Here is a 21,957-nt window from a genome sequence, read left to right as displayed (position 1 = left end):
GAAAGGTCAGTCTGGGAGTGGGAGGGGGAGTTGAAGTGCTCAGCCACCGGGAGATCAGGTTGGTTAAGGCGGACTGAGCGACGGTGTTGAGCGAAATGATCGCCGAGCCTGCATTTGGTTTCGTCGATGTAAAGAAGTTGACATCTAGAGCAGTGGATACAATAGATGAGTTTGGAGGAGGTGCAGGTGAACCTCTGTCTCACCTGGAAAGACTGTTTGGGTCCTTGGATGGAGTTGAGGGGGGAGGTAAAGGGACAGGTGTTGCATCTCCTGTGGTTGCAGGGGAAAGTGCCCGGGGATGGGGTGGATTGTGTAGGAAGGGACGAGTGGACCAGGGCGTTATGGAGGGAACAGTCTCTGTGGTACGCAGAAAGGGAAGGGGATGAGTAGATATGGCCAGTGGTGGGGTCCCGTTGGAGGTGATGGAAATGTTGGAGGATGATTTGTTGGATACGCTGGCTGATGGGGTGGAAGGTGAGAACGAGGGGGATTCTGTCCTTGTTATGAATGGGGGGAGGGGGAGCAAGAGTGGAGCTGCGCGATATAGAAGAGGTCCTAGTGAGAGCCTCATCTATAATGGTAGAGGGGAAGCTCCGTTTCCTGAAGCTTGAGGACATCTCTGATGCCCTAGTGTGAAACACCTCATCCCGGGCGCAGATGCGTCGTAGACGGAGGAATTGGTAGTGGATAGACTTTTTGCAGGGGACCGGGTGGGAAGAAGTGTAGTCCAAATAGCTGTGCGAGTCAGTGGGTTTATAGTGGATGTCAGTCACTAGTCTGTCTCCTGTGTTGGAGATGGTGAGGTCCAGAAACGGTAGGGAGATGTCGGAGATAGTCCAAGTATATTTAGGAGCAGGATGGAAATTGGAAGTGAAGTGTATGAAGTCAGTGAGTTCTGCATGGGTGCAAGAGGTAGCACCCATGCAGTCGTCGATGTAGCGGAGGTAGAGTTCGGGGATGGGGCCAGTGTACATCCAGAACAGGGATTGTTCGACGTACCCGACAAAGAGGCAGGCATAGCTAGGGCCCATGCGAGTGCCCATAGCTACGCCTATGGTTTGGAGGAAGTGGGAGGATTCAAAAGAGAAGTTGTTAAGGGTAAGAACCAGCTCTGTTAGGCGGAGGAAAGTGTTAGTAGATGGGGATTGTCTGGTTCTACGGTCGAGGAAGAAACGGAGGGCTTCAAGACCATCCTTGTGGGGGATGGAAGTGTAGAGTGCCTGGACATCCATGGTGAAGATGAGGGAGTGGGGGCCTGGAAACCGTAAGTTATCGAGGAGACGGAGAGCGTTTGAGGTGTCTTGGACGAAGGTGGGGAAGGATTTAACCAGGGGGTATAGGATGGAAATATGTTCGTTGGGACATGAACAGGCAGAGACAATGGGTCTGCCGAGACAGTTCTGTTTATGGATTTTAGGTAGAAGGTAAAATCGGGCCGTGCGGGGCTAGGAAACGATAAGTTTGGATGCATTAGAGGGCAGAGCGCCGGAATGGGTGAGGGCAGTGATGATGTTGATGATTAAGGTCTGGTGTTCGTCGGTGGTGTCATGGTCCAAGGATAAGTAGGAGGAGGTGTCTGAGAGTTGTCGTCTGGCCTCGGTCCGGTAGAGGTCAGCACGCCAGACTACCACAGCACCTCCCTTGTCAGCAGGTTTGATGACTAAGTCAGGGTTGTTGCAGAGTGAGTGGAGGGCTGTATGTTCAGGAGGGGAGAGGTTAGAGTGAGTCAGAGGAGTGGCGAATTTGAGGCGGTTAATGTCACGACGGCAGTTAGAGATGAAAAGTTCTACTGAGGGTAGTTGGCCAGCCGGGGGAGTCCAAGAGGAGGGGGTCCGCTGGAGACGTGAGAAGGGGTCATCACTGGGGGGTGAGGACTCCTTTCCATGGAAAAAGGCTCGAGGTGGAGGCGACGAAGAAGAGCTCAACATCGGACCCAGAACTCGTTAATGTGGGGGCGGAGGGGAACTTTTGTTCTTTTCTGTATTTGAATCTTGGTTTTGGGTTCCAATCCCACTCCAGAGACTTGAACGTAACCCAGCCACTCACACTGCAACCCAGTACCTAAAGAAGAATGCATTATTGCTGGGACCATCTTTCAGATGAGTCTTTAAAATGAGATTCTTCCTGGCCTTTCACGTGGAAATGAAATATTCTGAAATAGTGATTCCAAAATAAGAGGATGCTGTTTCCTCTCAATATCTTGGATACTACTTAATTCTTTACCAACCTTACCTCATTGTTGCTCTTGCGACCTCATGGTGCATAAATCACCTGCAGCTGTGAATACCTGATAATGGTTGACATATCATTGCATTAGATCAGTTCTCAGTACTGAAAGCCTTGAAAAATCATAAATTCAAGGACAACATACACAATAAGACAGGGTCAAATGAATATGAGTAAAGGTGTTTGGTTGTGTCACATAAGTGTATAATCACCTCAGAGAAATGTTATAAATATAGCAGTTCATGTCTTTTTCACATTAATCATTTAAGAACATTTATATCATTATGATAATAAATCATTTACTGTGTTACTGTATCTGTATCTTTAGGTATGTTAAGAGAAAAAGATTAGTAAAGACAAATGTGGGTCCCTTGAAGGCAGAAACAGGTGCAATTAGTATGGGTAACAAGGAAATGGCAGAAGGGTTGAACAGGTACTTTGGATCTGTCTTCACTAAGGAAGACAAACAATCTACCAGATGTACTAGAGGACAGAGGATCTAGGGAGGCAGAGGAACTGAAAGAAATTTGCATTAGGCGAAAAATAGTAGTGGGTAGACTGATGGGACTGAAGGTTTATAAATTCCCAGGGCCTGATGGTTTGCATCCCAAGGTACTCAAGAAGGTGGCTCTAGAAATTGTGGACACATTGGTGATCATTTTCCAATGTTCAATAGATTCTGGGTTAGGTCCAGCAGATTGGAGGGTAGCTAATATTATCCCACTTTTCAAGAAAGGAGCGAGAGAGAAAATGGGGAATTATAGACCAGTTAGCCTGACATCGGTGGTGGGGAAGATGCTGGAGCCAATTAATAAAGAGTTAATAACGGCGCATTTGGATAGGGGTAAAAGGATTGGTCCAAGTCAGCATGGATTTATGAAGGGGAAATCCTGCTTGATTAATCTTCAGGAATTTTCTGAGGATGTGACAAGTAAAATGGATGAAGGAGAGCCGGTGGATGTAGTGTATCTAGACTTTCAGAAAGCTTCGATAAGGTCCCACACGGGAGGTTGGTGAGCAAAATTAGAGCACATGGTTTTAGGGGTAGGGTATTGACATGGAGAGAGAATTGGTTGGCAGACAGGAAGCAAAGAGTAAGAATTAATGGGTCCTTTTCAGAATGGCAGGCAGTTGCGAGTGGAGTGCCGCAAGGCTCGGTGCTGGGGCCACAACAATGTATAATAATGATTTAGATGATGGAATTAGAAGTAACACCAGCAAGTTTGCGGATGACACAAAGCTGGGTGGCAGTGTGAACTGCAAAGAGGATTTTAGGAGGTTGCAGGGTGACTTGGACAGGTTAAGTGAGAGGGCAGATGCATGGCAGATGCAGTATAATGAAGTTAAATATGAGGTTATCCAATTTGGCGGCAAAAACAAGATTATTATCTCAATGGTGTCAGATTAGGTAAAGGGGAAATGCAATGAGACCTTGGAATTCTTGTACACCAGTCACTGAAAATAAGTGTGCAGGTACTGCAGGCAGTGAAGAAAGCTAATGGCTTGTTGGCCTTCATAACGAGAGGATTTGAGTATAGGAGCAAGGAGGTCCTTCTGCAGTTGTAAAGGGCCCTGGTGAGACCATATCTGGAGTATTGTGTGCAGTTTTGGTCTCCTAATTTGAGGAAGGACATTCTTGTTATTGAGACAGTGCAGTGTAGGTTCACGAGGTTAATCCCTGGGATGGAGGGACTGTCATATGAGGAAAAATTGGAAAGAATGGGCTTGTATTCACTGGAGTTTAGAAGGATGAGAGGGGATCTTATAGAGATGTATAAAATTATAAAAGGACTGGACAAGCTAGATGCAGGAAAAATGTTCCCAATGTTGGGGGAGTCCAGAACCAGGGGACAGTCAAAGAATAAAGGGGATGCCATTTAAAACTGAGGTGAGAAGAAACGTTTTCACCCAGAGAGTTATGAATTTGTGGAATTCTCTGCTACAGAAGGCAGTGAAGGCCAATTCAATGGATGAATTTAAAAGAGAGTTAGATAGAGCTCTAGGGGCTTGTGGAATCAAGGGATATGGGGAGAAGGCAGTTATTGATTGTGGATGGTCAGCCATGATCACAATGAATGGCGGTGCTGGCTCGAAGGGCCAAATGGCCTCCTCCTGCACCTATTTTCTATGTTTCTATGTATTGTTAAGAATGCATTAAACTGTCAACAATTAAATTGTAAAAATGCAGCAACTACAAAACAACAATTGCAGCAATTTTTATTATTTTACATTTCTTCTCTACTAAGAACCTGATTATGTATTATATAAACCTGTAATTGAAAAATCTGTTATTTGAACTTTTCACAAGAATATTAGAATCAGCAGAAGTAGATCAAACGGTCCCTTATGTCTTACAATTTTTAATTAGATTTGAATAATTATACAATAACAGCAGTAAACTGTTGTTTATATATTACAATGTCACGATTTTTTATTAGCAATTTATGCAAAAATCCATACATTTGATAAAGATCTCTCAGAAAACAAACTTCATTTGCAACTGCCCATTACAAAAGTTGAAACATAAAATGATGTAAGATTTGTTGGTTTCATATTCTTAAACAAAAATAATTAAACTTCTTTTCACCTTACATCACCTGTCAACCAATTGGATACTTATTTTTCAACATACCCCTTAATCTGCTTTAAAAGCTTTTGCTAGAATTCCTTCTACATATATTTTCTCCCTGCAATAGACAATAGACAATAGGTGCAGGAGTAGGCCATTCGGCCCTTCGAGCCAGCACCACCATTCAATATGATCATGGCTGATCATTCTCAAACAAATGCTGAACCTTACCTTGTGCAATATTCACCTGGTCATAACCAAGATAGCAGTTTATCATGGGAGGAATCAGAGAAGCAAACCTAGATTGACTGATCTATGGAATTAATTGCACAATTATTGGTAACACATTGTACCATTTCCTTTCTGCCTTGCATGGTATTACAAACAAACTTTTCATATTTCTAAACTTAAGGTTATTTCCTTTATTTTCCACTTATTTCATACTTCTATTTTATGTGATAAATTGTCTGGTGGCAATTTACCAATTAATTGTTTCAAATTTTAATGATAAAAAATATCTGCACCGACTGCAAAAACAAATCCAAAAAGGCTATTGGTTTTATAATGTAAACTGTGAGTACTGCATTATTAAATTAGTTCTGAGTTATTTTCAGCAAATGCATTTAGAAATAAAAGAATAAAACACTGATATAAATCAGAAAACCCTTCTTTTTCAAAACTTTCTTCTTTTCTTTCATTCACCCATACTATCTTTAGATTTGACTTGCCTTTTCCCTGACATATGTTACTGATAAAGAACTTTGGCCATTAATAATTAGAATCCTCATCAGAGATTAGAACATTCTACGAGATTGTACCTTCTGGTATGGATTGATTTTCCTTCATATTTACATTTTATCATTTATATCTGCACTTCACCGTTATCTATCCCAATTTTCTCATTCCCTCCACCATTACCCAAATAAATTCAGGAGCCCATCATCATTGGACCGGTTCCACCTTGTGTTTGTTTCCAATATTCTGCGCACTATTTCTATAAGATTATAACACAAAGATTTTTGTCAACACATGTTGCGGCACAGGATGAAGTAAAACATGTAAAGTGATATCTAATAATATTGGGTATGTAATATTTATCAAAGTAATTTATTTCTATAATATTACATACAAGTGCCATACATTGTTTGGTTTAGCAGTACTTTTAAACATTGTAAATAAAATCTGCTATTAATCAAAATTGAAATTAAACACAAACAATATATATATAGTATCCATAAGTTTCTACTTCTATACTGCATATACTCTCTTGCCCCTTATTGAACACAGTTCCTCCAAAATAAATAGCAGCTTCACTTTTTCTTTTTAGATGGATAACAAAATATTCAGTTATATTTACTTCCAGACGTTTTCAAACAATTATTTTTCTGCAGTAACATCTAATGCAAGAACTAAGAACAAAGAAACAAATACACATTTTCTAATTTTAACGGACGTCGACTTTTCAAGTTTTGGTGGATTCATACACTGGTTAAGTAGTAGTTTTTTTTGGAACTACATTTTATTCTGAGTTAGCCTAACCTCAGTGTTTCACCTTTGCAATGCACTATTTAACAAGAAAATATTATTAAAATGTTTTAATTAATAACTGATTGGTAGTACTGATATGGACTGTAACATCCATATATCTAAAAACTATTTAATCCATGCAAATTTGTGAGAATATCCAATCATAATCTTAAAACATTTTAGTCACTTAGATCTGCAATTTTGGGATAATTAGAAATTCACTTAATTCTTATTTTAGTGTCATTGTCATACAGCACCTTAACAGGCCCTTTCGCCCAATCCAGCCCTGCAGATCAAGATGCCCATCGATGCTAGTCCCATTTGCCCATATTTGACCTATATCCCTCAAATCCTTTCCTGTTGATATATCTGCTCAAATGTCTTTTAAATGTTGTCATTGTAATTGCCTCAACTACTTCCTCTAGCAGCTCATTCTAGATACCCACCACCTTCTATGGCGAAAAACTAGCATGGTTGTTAAAACTTCCCTCTCAGGTTCTTATTAAATTTTTCACATATTACCTTACACCTATGCTGTCAGTTTCCCTCTGATGTTGTGCATTCACCTTATCTATTCCCCTCATGATTTTATATGCTTCTATAAGATCATCCTTCAGCCTCATGTGTTCCTAGCCTGCCCAACCTCTCCCTACAGCTCAGGTCCTCAAGTCCTGACAACATCTTCATAAATCTTCTCTGCGCTTTTTCCAGCTTAATTCATCTTTCATTTGGCAGTGTGACAAAAACTGAACACAATACTCCAAGTGCAGCCTCACCAACATCTTATAAAACTGTAACATAGCGTCTCAACTTCAATTCTCAATTCCCTGTCTGATGAAAGCCAGGATGCCAAAAGCCTTCTTCATCACCCTATCGACCCGCAATGGGCATCTTTTAGGGAACATGTGCTCCAAAGTCCCTCTGCTCTATAGCACTCCTAGGGCCCTACCTTTCACTGTGACAGTCTTGCCCTGCTTTGACCTCCCAAAGTGCAGCACCTCACACTTATCTGAATTAAATTCCATTTATCATTCCCTGGCTTATAGCTGATCAAAATGCAGCTGTGATTCTTGATAACCATCTTCACTTTCAACGATTGTGTCATGTGCAAATTTACTAATCATGCCTTGTAGATTGCCATCTAATTCATTGTTATAGATTATAAACAACAATAGGACCAGTTTCAATCTCTAAGGCACACAACTAGTTCAGACCTCCGGCCCAAAAAATAACCTTCCAGCTCTGTTTCCTTCCATGAAACTAATTCTGCATCGATTCATCTAGCTCTCCCTAGATCCCATGCGCTCCAACTTTTAGAGCAGGCAACCATGCGGAACCTTATCAAAGGCCTTGCAGAGGCCTGTATAGACTGCATCTACAGACTGCCCTCATCAAACCTTCTTGAATATTCAAAACCTTCTTCAAAAGCTCAACCAAATTCATGAGACATGATCTCCCACACACAAAACAACGCTGACTATCCATAATTAACCCATCTTTCAAAAAAACATGTATACTTTATTCTGCAGAATCCTCTCCAGTAATCTTCGTACCATACATGTTCGGCTTTCTGCAGAGTGGGTTTTAAATATTTCAGATTAATATAGTCCAAATTAATGAAGCAAAATATCTTCAGGAAAAGTAAGTAACTATGGAATACATTTAATTAATATTATTTAAAATTCTCTTCCCATACATTAAAGTACATTGTAGCACAGTTGTAAATCATACTTCAATTATTCTCAGTCCATGGTTTTCATTCTCATAGAATATTCAACATATTTGCCATAAAAGTGCAAATATTTCATAACTGCCTCTTCACGCTTTCTGTTGCAACTTATCTCAGAAGGAGCAGTGACAAAGTGGGCAGATTTTAGAATATTGCCTTCTGTTGGGATGTGATGGAATTAATAAAATAACTAATTAAAATTGTGGCAATCAAAAATGCAAGAGATATATAGAAAATATATAAATTCTTCATTTCAAAACCATTCATTTAAAATAAAAATCAAAGGTAGGCATGCATAGAAAATCAAATAAAAGATGTCATTTAAACTTCACAGAGATTGAAACTTTCAGCACATCAGAGGCAAGAATAAGAACAATTAATCAAAAGGATATATATACAGTGGCATAATCTTGAAGAGGGAACACAACTGTTTAGCATTAGTATGACAATGTGTAAGTAACATAAGCTGTACTAACGTAAGGGCACTATCGTACTCTTAGTTCATATATCATTGACAATAGCATCAGATCGGGCGTTTCATCAAATACAACCTTACAGTCCAATGGTTGCACAGCACACTAAGAGAAGCTGTATTCTACACAATGATTTGTAGGCATTTCAAGAGACTAAAGTCACTTCAGGATGAGAATTCTAACATTACATGTTCCTAACGTCAATTTTAATGTCATTACTCACAGGCTTCAGTTTCTGCAAGGTTAATGAAGTTAACTATGTTGTTACAAATGACTGGGAATGAGTTATGTTAAAGTTCCAGTGTGCTGCAATATTTAACATTAACAAGTAACGTTAAGATTTAAATACAGTGAAATTCTATCCTTCATTTACATTTCCAACTCTTGTGGCACGGTGAAAAGTAACAACAGTTTTCCTTCCATTTTCACTGGAGTTGATGGGAAAATTAATGTACAAATCAACACATTTTTGCATAAATTCAGTTTAGAAGAATGAATTTTGTTTACAGGTCATCCCCAAGTTATGGCAGGGTTCCATTCCAGTGAACTGTTCATAACCTGAACAGTATGCAAATTGGACAAGTGGCTGCAAACCAAGTTCCTACACCGCAGAAGATACCTGCAGCCCCACTGCGGCAAGCAAATCAATACCATGGTCTCCCTAAGACTTGATCGTTTGTATGGGCTCTCCATAAGTCGGGCATTCATAAGATGGATGTGATCTGTACATGAACTTAACATGATTTGTCATAGAGACTTGAGTTTAGGAGGACAGAAGGTTTAATGTTATAAATCGGAGTAGTGATGTCAGAGAAGATTAGTTAGTCTCTTACAATTATTCAGTTATGCCATGAGACAACAGGAAATCTGTAATTTATTTCTGAATAAGCATATTTTCCCACATCCATAAATAATTTGGCAAATGAAAAGCCATCAATCTCAGATTTAAAATTAGCAAATAATCTCACATTGACTCCCATTGTGGAAGAGAGTTCCATATTTCTATCATACTTTCCTGCTTGTAAAATTATTTCCTATCTTCACCCTTGCAAGAAAACACTCAATTTTTTAAGCTAAATCCTCAAGATGTGGAATCCCACTATAAACATAATTTCTCTCAATGTATTCTTTAGCCTAATAGTACCTCGATATCTCAAAATCTTTCATCAAATCACTATTTTGTTATCCATCTAAAAAGATAAAGTGAAGTACAAACATAAAATCTCGCTCTTTGTAGTTTGGAGTCAGAGTCCAGATAATATTGAGATAGGTTTGTACTGTATTCCTTTCACTGTGGTGACCAAAACTGCTCACAAAACTCTAACTGTGGAATAACTAAATCTGTGTGTAGGTGCAATTTTATTTTTTGCTCATTGTACTCTTGTTCTCCAGACACAGAGCCTAAAATTTCATTAGCTTTTGTTTTGGAAAAAAACAACTTTGGTGCACATCAATTACATTTTCTTGGCCCATGAAGATGTCAGCCTAATTTTCAACTGCTTCTGCTTTACAGCACTGAGAAAATACTCAAATTTTTTTATTTTATTTTATATGCCAAATATATACTGTATTGAAATCCACCTATCATAGGTTATTTATCCATTTTTTCTCCATATATTTATCTTTCAAGATACCACAGAGCTCCTTATGGGATACCGCTGATTGTATCCGGCCAGACTAGAGCGGCTGCCTATTTTCTCTACTTCCTGCTTCTCAGTAAGTTTCTTATTCAGTGCAATAATTTGTCTTCACTATGATGGACTTTGTTGGATGCAAGCCTCTATACTAATAATTTCCTTGGACATTGCATAATCAACAGCATTAGTCATTTCTTTAAAAAATGCCTATTACAAAGTTGTGCTGGCTTTCTTTGACCAGTGGAGGTTTTTAGTATTCAATCAATTTGTCTTAATTCTGAATTCCTGTTAATAAACTTTCCTGACAATAATCTTTAGGCTAACTAAGTTATGTTTCCCTGCTTTCAGCATTCTTAAATAGTTGAGTAACAATAAATAATTCAATTTAAATCATCCTTTAAAATCATGAGTGCAAACCATTTAGTTCTGGAAAAATACCACTCTTCTGCCATTATATTCCTCTGTGGTATAATTTTGCTTGCATCTATGTTATTGAGCTTCCATCCTTGAATTGATGTTAGCTTCCTTGGAACATCTGGTCAGCTATACCCTTCCTCTCACTTTTTTTACAGAGAGAATAAAATGTGACATGCCAGATAGTGTATTTTTTTCTTTAAAAAAATCAATCACGTAATTCTAATGATATACCAGTATTGGCCATGGGTAGCAGGCAGCATTTCTTTCCCAAATTGCAACAACATCAATGTATTACTTCCCTATAATTCCAAAGAAGACATGAAGATTTATTCAAGCCATTATAAGATGCAAATTGTCTTCTCTGACTGTTATACGCACTTATAGTCCTCAACAAAACAACCAGAAAAAGAACTAACATTTTTGAAAGTTTGTAATCACCTCACTAACTTCAGTATTTCCTGAACTTAATCAAGAAGGGGTCTAAATCAATTTAATTGAGGAGTCCAAATCAATTTAATTCTTACGTTCAATTGTTCAATGATTGTAGAAACAAAGAACAGCAGATGCTGGATTATACCAAAGATAGACATAAAGTGCTGGAGTAACTCAGCATGACAGTAAGCATTTCTGGAGAAAAAGGATGGGTGACGTTATGGGTCGGGACCCTTCTTCAGATTGAAAGTACTCTCAGTCTGAAGAAGGGTCTCAATCCAAAAAATGACCCATCTGTATTCTCCAGAGATGCTGCCTGACCCATTGAGTTACTCCAGCACTTTGTGTCTATCATTGTTCAATGGTTGTGATCATCTTGTCTACATTCTCCATTAAGGTCGGATTATTAGAAATAAATCAGTATTATATAAAAGTGACTTGAAAGTTACAATAAGATTATCACTGCATGTTTTAATAATCATGTGGCTAGATTTTGTGAATAACTTGACAGATTTTGCAGACAGGCTGTGAATGGTTCATGGGATATGGGACAGGAGGCTGGACAATAGGCAGGAGAAAGATTTAAACAAGATTTGCTCAATATCTTATATGGGAACATGCTGCCACCTAGCTCACACTTTTAATGTCATCATCAGAAACAGACTATTGTTCTGTTGATGGGACTATAATGGATTTTAAAAAAAACTTGAGTACTGCATTTGAAACTTTTGATACAGGAACAGACCTTTACTAATTAATTTACCCAGATAAATCAATTATTTTAAGTTGTGCTTCATAGAAAATATTTCAAAAATTCTTGTAAAGCTACTTGACTAAAAAATGACCATATCACATACTGCCAATTGATTATGAACAGTAGAGTTTGCAATTTTATTTTACGTGTATTACAGTGAAGCTAATTCATTGCTACACCATTTATATCTCACTTATTATAAAATTGTTAAATCTAACACTGCGTCTATTACCTTCTTTAAAGTGCATCATTTTGTACCTTTATCAAACTCATGTAATAGACATTTTTTTTAGTTTGAAGCATTTCAGTTAGACTAAGCAGCACATGTACATCCACACAAAACTTTTCAAACCAGGCCAAGTACACAATATCCTTCAACTAACTTAACAACCAAACAGATTAGGAGATAATTAGTTATGGCATTAAATCAGTCATCTTTCTACTTTTATCGTACAATTTATTGGCTTTAAGTATGCATTCATTTTTTTCCTTTCATTTCTAATAATCCGAGTTTGACTTTACATTTAATTGTGAACATAGCTTACTTTCAATGTCTACTGAATATCTAAGACCAGGCACTTTCTCAGCAGGCATTTCTTCCCCTAGCCTTTGCACAGATCCCAATGGAGACTAAGGAGGGTCACCTTCCACTTTCTTAGGCTATGAATGGTTCATAGGATAGGGGACAAGAGATTGGACAATAGACAGGAGAACATTTTTAACTAGGAAATAAAGAATAAAAGATTGTTACATCAAAAAATGTACACGGTCACGGCAAAACGGAAATGAGGATTATGCTGGATCCAGTGATCAGAATATGCGAGTGATTGTTAACTTTCCAGATATTATATTGGCAATGTGATCAGTTTAATCCAACAAAACATCATTCTGAAGGAAAGTTACCTTACAATGCTCAGAAACTCACATTTCATGGAGCTGTGGTTTAATTAGTTCAAAGAAAAGACGAAGGACTGCTACAATCCCTCTCATTTTGTGGCGTGCATATGCATTGTGCAGTTTGTTGAGAAGATGTGCCACTCAATGGCATTCCAGATAAAGTCTTAGCTGATAAGCTACATGTGCTTGTCCTCTGCATCTGCTCAGGTATGAAAGTTGACATGGTCAAATTAGTGTTCCTGAAGTCATTAAATTCTTCCTGATTTTCACCAGTTGGTATCATAGAAAGTTCAAACGAATTTAAGTCTACAAAGGATGGTGAAAATTTAAGAGAATTCTCATCTATTTTAGAGATGCTGCCTGTCTTTTTCTGAAACTGATCAATTTCAATTTCATTGTCCTCCTGCAATTACACAAGGAAAAGAACTAATTAACAAAAGACCACTGAAGAGTTAATTGTTTGAAACATTTCGAGATAATTAAAAAGAAGGTTAAGAATGCTTGCAACTTAACACAGTTTGCTTTTTGTAACAGAGTCTGAGGTAGTCAACTTAGTGTGTAGCTGTTTCCTGGTTTAAGAGAATCTAAGGGAATGGGAACGGCCATTTGATTGCAGTCTTTGCCAAGCCCAGTCATTCAACTTTAGATGGAAGATGTATGACAGTGGAAAGGATAAGTAACACAGACTGGGGCAGAATAACATTAAAAAATGCTTCAACATCAAATACATATTAGAAAATGTATTGGCCTGGCCTTGTTAGAGTGGAGAGCATGTTTCCTCTAGTGGGAGAGTCTAGGACCAGAGGCCATAGCCTAAAAATAAAAGGACATACTTTTAGAAAAGAGATGAGGAGGATTTCTTTAGTCAGAGGGTGGTGAATCGGTGGAATTCATTGCCACAGAAGGCTGTGGAGGGCATCAATGGATATTTTTAACATGAAGATTGACAGATTCTTGATTAGTACGGGTGTCAGGGGTTATGGGGCGAAGGCAGAAGGTTGGGGTTGAGAGGGAAAGATAGATCAGCCATGATTGAATGGTGGAGTAGACTTGATGGGTCGAATGGCCCAATTCTGCTTCATATAATTATGAACTTATGAAATGTATTTGCATAAGGCTTATGGTTGTGCATATTTAAGCCAAGCAAAACAGTAGTTCTGAACAGGCAAAAAGTAATGAAAACTAATAAATCTCCCTCAATGGGTGACATGTATCCTATCCCATTTAGAGAAACAAGGAAGATTTTTCTGGTACTGAAAATCATCATTGGGTGGTTTCAGGATAGCAGAAATAGTCTTGCACTGATAACTAGTGTGTTATCAAACCAATGTGATAGAATAGCTGTATTAAAGAATATCACAAAATATAGCCCATTTGAGGTTGGAACAGACTGGATTACTAAAACACATTTTCAAAGTATATATATATATTTTCTTTAACACAGGAGTGAGGGAGTAAAGGGTAAGACATTAGTAAACATCCATATGGAAAAAATGAAGAACCACAGTAAGATCTCTATTTACAAACATGATAATGTCCTGATCTTCCATACTGTAATGCATATATGAAGTTGAAAACATACTGAACAATAGAGTGTGTGTGCTCCTTAAGACAATAGACAATAGGTGCAGGAGTAGGCCATTCAGCCCTTCGAGCCAGCACCGCCATTCAATGCGATCATGGCTGATCACTCTCAATCAGTACCCCGTTCCTGCCTTCTCCCCATACCCCCTCACTCCGCTATTCTTAAGAGCTCTATCCAGCTCTCTCTTGAAAGCATCCAACGAACTGGCCTCCACTGCCTTCTGAGGCAGAGAATTCCACACCTTCACCACTCTCTGACTGAAAAAGTTCTTCCTCATCTCCGTTCTAAATGGCCTACCCCTTATTCTTAAACTGTGGCCCCTTGTTCTGGACTCCCCCAACATTGGGAACATGTTTCCTGCCTCTAATGTGTCCAATCCCCTAATTATCTTATATGTTTCAATGATCCCCCCCTCATCCTTCTAAATTCCAGTGTATACAAGCCTAATTGCTCCAGCCTTTCAACATAAGACAGTCCCGCCATTCTGGGAATTAACCTAGTGAACCTACGCTAAGGAACTACCATTTACACCAAAGCATGGTCCAAATAATTTTTTTAATGAATTGTGATGAATATTTTAATTTAGCTCTCATTATAACGAAGTCCATTTATTTCCAGTTCGATTGGACTGCCTGTCTTAGTTTAAAAGAATTATCCAAAAAAAAAGCAAGTGAAACAAAAAAGAGATAAGATATGCTGAAGTTAGTTAGTCTTCAAAAAATCTAGATCTAAAAAATCAAGTAATCAATTCCTTTCTTTTAACTGAAGAAAATCTAATTTCATTGCATTGTCTGTAAACGGATATCAATGATTAGTTTATGTATTATGTATTAGCTAATGTTTGCAATTAGTTACAATAAGATTTTAATTATCTTTGAGAAATCTAAAAATATTACCTCTCCAACAGCATCTCCTTCCTTTTTGCCTTTCCACCATGTCTCTACCATGGCAGCAACGAAAGCCAAAATAACACCGAGAGCAAGAAAAACAAAGGCTCCGGCAAAGTTTTGTAGGTCCATAGGGCCTCCCTTTCCATGTGTTTTAACATGGCTTTGCAAGTCGCATTTCCCAGCTTTGGGCCACCACTTCTGCTTCAGTCCATCCAGTTCACCACTTTGCTCAAGTTCTAGAAGGCTGCATTGAAAAATGCAGAACATACATTATTCAGGTAAAAACTGTCCACAGGACCTACTCAATGATCAATATGATTTGATCATTTCCAGATAAAACTTGCACTAGGGTATCATTTACAACATGGAGAGACATCCCGAGATATCAAAGAGAAACATAATTAGAAAATAATTGATGCACATAAATATAAAAGCACCATAGATACGAGGGAAGATGTAACAGTTTGCTCGAAGAGATAGTTTATAAAGAGAATTTTCAAAGAGAAACAAATGGAGTCCAGAGGTACACGGAAGCAATTTAAAATCTCCAAATCTTGCAGCTAAAGGCACAGTCATTAATGCTAAAGTGTCAAGGGACAAGGATATATATGTAAGAGTCTTGAAGAGATTTAAGCAGAGACAATAGACGGTATATTATAGAATCATGAGCAAAAAAACAAAGTGCTGTCCATTTACCTCCACAAATGTTGCCTGGCTTCCTCAAGCACCTCATTTTTTTGCTGAGAGATTTATGCTCATGGATAAAAATGATAACATGTAAGCTTGATTTGTCAGAACCAAAGTAGATCAGTGATCACAGGAATAATGGAAGAGGAAGACCTTGTCTGGATAAGGAAACTGGAAACAGGTGATGAATTAACATTTCAGAAGGTTGCTGGAATATGTAGACAATCTTTCTTTGGAACATGAAAAGTTATTGTTCACTTCGACACTGCTCTCAGGGAAAGGCAAACAGCCTCTCAAGCTAATATCGAAATCCATTGGTACAGCTAGGAAACAGAGAGGATGAGATGGAGTTTCTTCCCACAGGCCATCAGGACTGTTAACTCTCATATCACCAGGGACTAATTTAATTTACTGTATTAATTTATTTTTTGTGTTAAATTTTTTTTTTCCGATTCTGTTTTGTAGTTTTAGCACAATCTGCAGGTGTTGCCACTTTCATTTCACTGCACATCTTGTATATGTATGTGACAAATAAAGTTGACTTGACTTGACTTGACATGAAGTCTTTGGTTAGAGTGCAGAAAAGGTTTATCTGAATTAGGGAATAAGGGGCATGGATAGGGAACCAAATGGAGGTGTTCTGCCATGTAGTCTTTTATTTTTTTTAGTTTTCCTATCAAAGGAAAGATGAGAAAGTGATCAAGAAGAAATCTGTAGTAGTGGTGATGGGGCAAATAAAGGCCAGAATTTAAGATAGTAGAGGGAATGAAGGACATGGTGGAAATGTATAACTAGGTGATATCAGTGTTAACACAAAATGCTGGAGTAACTTAGCAGATTGGGCAGAATCTCTGGAGAACATGGATAGCTGATGTTTCGGGTCGGGCGGGTCCCTTCTTTAAGAAGTTCTCCTTGAAGAATGGTCCTGTCCTGAAATGCTATCCACCCATATTCCCCAAAGATGCTGCTTGGTCCACTCAGTTACTCCAGCACTTTGTGTCTCTTTGTGTAAACAAGCATCTGCTGTTCCTGGTGTCATCAGTGTTCTGTGTTTACTTTCCTTCAAATATTTTACTTTCCTATTTTATGGTGATTTCTTTATAATATGTAATTTTAATTCACCATTACATGTGTTTTGCAATAGCTTGTTAATTAATTTAGACTGATGTGATCAAAATTAATCCATAAATATTAATTTCTTATTGCAACCAATTTCTTTTAATCTTCAATGGGCAAATTATTTTTAACATTACGATAATTTAAGCAAAATGTGGGAATTGTTTTTTGTTGTTAGTTGCAATGGACCAGGGAGGGAAAAAGTATGAGGTATTTTTTGTCATCAGCTGATATGGAATGTGTCACTGCAGGAAAACATACATTGTGAGAAGAACATTTAAAAGTATTTTTTCAAAAAAATGGAACAAAAAAACCATTGCACAAATTTAAATGTGCAAAATTTCCTGTATGTTTTGTTTACGTTTTTAATGCAGAATAGTTAAAGACAGGCCCATAAACCTTTTTAGACTTGGGACATGACACCAATCAACACAAGCTAACATATATTGACATACAGTTCTTTGAAAAAGTAAACAGAATTATGTGATACACATTGATTAGTATAATATAGAAAATGAGTTGAGAACTAAAATAATGGGATTCACTGTCAGTGATTTTAACTTTGTAGAGAGGTGGGATTGTGCCAACCTGAGTTATTTGCTGTAATTGTTAGTTTCATGCAGTAGTGAGTCACTCAGGGATAGTTTTACTGTTTAAAACAGATGACTAAGTTTCAGAATTTTAATGTTATTGGATTGTCTGTGTAAGTGACACGGAAGCAATTACTCAATATTTTACCAATAAAAAACAAATGCCTTATGTTGACACATTGCCTGAATAGAACGAACACTATACAGATTTATCTCAGACTGACAGTTTGACCTGTACTGATGATTATTCCCAATTTCAAAAGATTCAATTCTAGCACAGGTTTCATTTCAGGATCAGTTCAGAAATACATTTGCAACCTGCAGATTTCATTTAGTTCATTACATTCCTTTTCCCGACCACCATAAATGTATCAACTGCACATTGTCAATAGATTTAAAAAACAGTATCTGCCAGTGTTCTCGTATTGGAGAATTGCACGTTGAAAATAAATACATTTAGTGGCTTATTTACACATGGATTTGTATGCGTGAATTGTTATTCTGCATCTTCAGATATTATGGTCATGATTTGTGAATTTAGTAAGGGTGAACTTCCGTTACGTGAACAGCCATATCACAGAGTTGCCTGTATTTCCTTGCTTTGTCAACATGCCAACGGGTAACAAATATTTCAGCTTTATTCAGCTGCTGAGCCAAATAAACCTTGAAGCAAATCACAGTTCTGATAATTGATGTGTTTAAAAAAAATCTAAACTCATTTAATCTTCCCATTAGTTGCACGGTCAGCAAATGTTATAAAATATGTCCAAATTTAAATCAAATGTGGAGGTGTATGAAGAACACAGCTACATAACATTTGATTATGGTCAGAGAAGTTACAGATACTGCAAGCTGCATAACAAGTAATATTTTTGATTAAATCATAAAGTCTGCTATTGACCGATGCATTTTCTTGGTTTCATTCTGGTAATTTTACTTAGTTTCGATATGTTTGTCAGGGGGTCAAATACTTAAAACCCGCATTAATGATCTTGCCAGCTCATTTCTGCAAAGTTAGAATTAAATCAATTTCACATCTGAAGAGTTCCATTCGATCAGATACTAAATCATCCATACTATAATAGTCAAATTTTATATTTGACAGAAACATTGATAGAATAAGGACAATAAGGATTGATAGAATAAGTGACAATAGAAAATTAGCCATGAGGTACAGTTGAGGTAACTGTATAATATTCTTTGTTTTTAATGAATTCTATTGGACCTAAGCATCACTGGCTGGGCCATAATTTTTTGCCCATCCCGAGTTTCACTTGAGAATGTGCTGCTGAGCTGCCATCTTCAACTGCTGCAGTCCTTCCAGTAAAGGTACTCCAACACTGTAGACATCAAAGGAGCAACAACATATTTCTAAATCAGGATCAAATGCAAGTCAGAGGTAATTGCAGATAATTGTGTTCCCAAGCACTTGCTGATCTTGTCCTTAGTAGTACAGGTCACAGATTTCAGAGATGCAGTTGGAGTAGCCTGGAATAACTATTATGCAAACTTTTTATCCGGTATACACTGAAGCTACTGTGTGCTGATGATTATAAATGTTTGAGAGATGGATGGGGTACCATATAACCTTCTCACCTCATCTCTGGACTTCAGTTCTTCGGCCCACAGTTGCATCAATGCTGTGATGGGGTCGGGGGCCGAGTGGTCCTGGAGAAAGCTTGCAAGGTGAGCACACTATTAATGATTAAATGCTGCTTGACAGCATGGTTGATGACAGCTTCCATCACTTTGTTAATGATCGAGTGCAGACCAATAGTGCAATAATTAGCTGGATTGGATTTGTCGTGCTACTAGTGAATAATAATTACCTGGGTAATTTGTCACCTGTTAGATAGATGCATGTGTTGTAACTGTATCATTTCAGTGTAACATGAGCCAAAGCTAGTTCTGGAACCAGGTGTTAAATACTACATCTGGGACATTCCTGAAGACTTAGACTTTCCAGTATCCAGAGGTCTCGGCTGTGGGAATTAAAAAGACAGGCATCACCCACAAATCTGCTGGAAAGGCCTATAACGAGAGGCAAACCATGTTCCTTTGCATTTTAAATTCCATGTTTTCTGAGCAAACATAAGGGCCTGCCCCACTTAGGCGATTTTTTAAGCGACTGCCGGCGACTGTCATAGTCGTAGCAGATCGCCGAAAAACCGGCGACTGGACCCCCCTACGACAATGTCTACGACAAGCTACAACAACCTACCACCTAGTCGACGTCAAGCTAAGGCAAGCTACCGATAACGGGCGGCCCAATCGTCGCGAGTAGGACGTCCATCTATGACCGCACCTACGACATTCTACAACGACACAAGCGACAACCTACGACAACTGAAGTCAACCTACGTCCACCCATGACAAGCTACGACAAACTATGACCCAGTCGGTGACAACTGAAGACAACTGAAGACAATTCACATCATTTTGGCCTCCGGTTCTGATGCCGGTACCTGTCGCCGGTTGACGTAGGTTGACGTAGGTAGTCGCCAATGGAATTCACCAAAGTCAGCATCGGCGACAACCAATATTACCTGGCGACAACCTATGACAGCACCTATGTCAGGAGACGCCAAGCTACGCTCATTGGCGTCAAATCCACTGTCGGCGAAATTTTTTCAACATTCTGAAAATGCAGCGGCGACCAGAAAGCCCGTGTTGCCCATATGGTACTCACGACCATACGGGCGACACCCCGGCGACCATGTGGTGACAGACTAGTCGCCTAAAAAACCACCTAAGTGGGACAGGGGTTATAACCATTCCTCGTTTTGCTGTTACGGCCAGTTCTGCTGCGGCACGTTCCCACAACACAAATTGGATATAATTAGATTGACGGATTAGGGAACACTATTTGTATTGAAGATTGATACAAAAAGCTGAGTAACTCAGCAGGTCAGATAGCATCTTTGGAGAAAAGAAATAGGTGACGTTTCGGGTCGAGACCCTTCTTCAGACTCAACACTATTTATATTAAGCAGGCCTGATCGATTATAGTATGATTCTGATTGGGATATAGACAAGCTAGACTGGACAGGCTAGAATCAAGAAAAATTTCCCAATGTTGGGGGAGTCCAGATCCAGTGGTCACGTTTAAGAATAAGGGGTCGGCCATTTAGGACTGAGATGAGGAAAAACTTTCACCCAGAGAGTTGTGAATTGGTGGAATTCTCTGCCACAGAAGGCAGTGGAGGCCAATTCACTGGATGTATTCAAGAGAGAGTTAGATATATGCACTGTATCTCCTCACCTACCAACACTGTGGGAGTACCTTCATCAGACGGACTCCAACAGCTGAAGTAGGCATCTCACTACCAATTCTTAAGGGGATTTGGGAATGAGCAGTAAATACTGTCCTTCCAATGACAATTGCTAATGTTACTTTTAATCCCTTCATCCAAGTCATTAATGTATATTGTAAATAGCTGCAGTCCCACCACCGAGCCTTGCGGTACCCCACTAGTCACTGCCTGCCATTCTGAAAGGGACCCATTTATTCCCACTCTTTGCTTTCTGTCTGTCAACCAATTTTCTATCCATGTCAGTACCCTACCCCCAATACCATGTGCTCTAATTTTGCCACGATCACATTGAATGGTGGTGCTGGGTCGAAGGGCCGAATGGCCTACTCCTGCACCTATTGTCTATTGTCTATTGACATGCACACTTCACAGAAGAATAAATCAAAATCATTGTGTCTTATCTCTGAAGCACGATAATCAGCAGCGGGATTGGCACCAATTACTGTTCTGAGTGGGTAACTGAATAATAACTAATCTGGGGAGCAAGTACAATTGCGATTGATTTTAGTGGAATGACTGGACTCGCTGACGACTTGTAACAGAGAGGCAAATGGATTGAGGGATTGGCAGTGGATTATAGAACAAGGATTAATGTGGAAATTGTGAAATAAAACCCATAGATGCTGGAAAAACAGACTGGGTTCATTAATATTAATGATTATGACATGCAGACATGAAAAATGTAGATTTAGACTATTCATAAGAGACAAGGAAAACAAATATCAGCAAAATGCTGCATTGTTTTCAATATTATTTTCCATCAGTCCCTTTTCCTGTTTCCGGCTTGGCATTCTGCTGCCTCTGAGTACTCACACATTCTTTGTATCCATATTTTCTTCATATTTATTTTCAATTTATTTTATTCAAATGATTTGTTATATTAGCTAACCATCACCGGAAATTCAAAGACACGCGGAACTGCAGATGCTGGTTTACCAAAAATGACACAGAGTGCTCAATGGGTTTGGCAGCAACTCTAGAGAACATGGATAGGTGACAAAGTGCTGGAGTTCTCTATCCCTGAGGAAGATGGAGGTCAGATCATTACACATACTTAAGGTGGAGATAAGTGTATAAGTTCTAGGAGCAGAATTAGGCCCATCAAGTCTGCTCT

The 21,957-nt window shown here is 38.6% G+C and overlaps 1 protein-coding gene across 2 annotated transcripts in view; it reads right to left on the bottom strand.

Annotated features, from left to right (window-relative positions):
• Positions 1-4,721: 4,721 nt before the first annotated feature.
• LOC144600103 (glutamate receptor ionotropic, delta-2-like) overlaps positions 4,722-21,957 on the bottom strand; it is a 361,426-nt gene continuing 344,190 nt past the window's right edge. Inside the window, exons 15-16 of one of the 2 annotated variants that reach the window (XM_078411520.1) lie at positions 15,143-15,380; positions 4,722-13,064 (exon numbers count right to left, since the gene is read on the bottom strand). In XM_078411520.1, coding sequence (XP_078267646.1) covers positions 12,717-13,064; positions 15,143-15,380 — 586 coding nt within the window. In that variant the 3' untranslated portion in view covers positions 4,722-12,716. Of the gene's footprint in view, positions 13,065-15,142; positions 15,381-21,957 lie in introns of those variants that run through there. The other variant, XM_078411521.1, reaches the window with a different exon arrangement.

The sequence above is a fragment of the Rhinoraja longicauda genome, chromosome 14 (genome assembly GCF_053455715.1).
Source record: "Rhinoraja longicauda isolate Sanriku21f chromosome 14, sRhiLon1.1, whole genome shotgun sequence".
NCBI classification, from domain to species: Eukaryota; Metazoa; Chordata; class Chondrichthyes; order Rajiformes; family Arhynchobatidae; genus Rhinoraja; species Rhinoraja longicauda.
The sequence above is the reverse complement of the archived record's forward strand: the minus strand, read 5'-3'. Positions and strand labels throughout refer to the sequence as shown.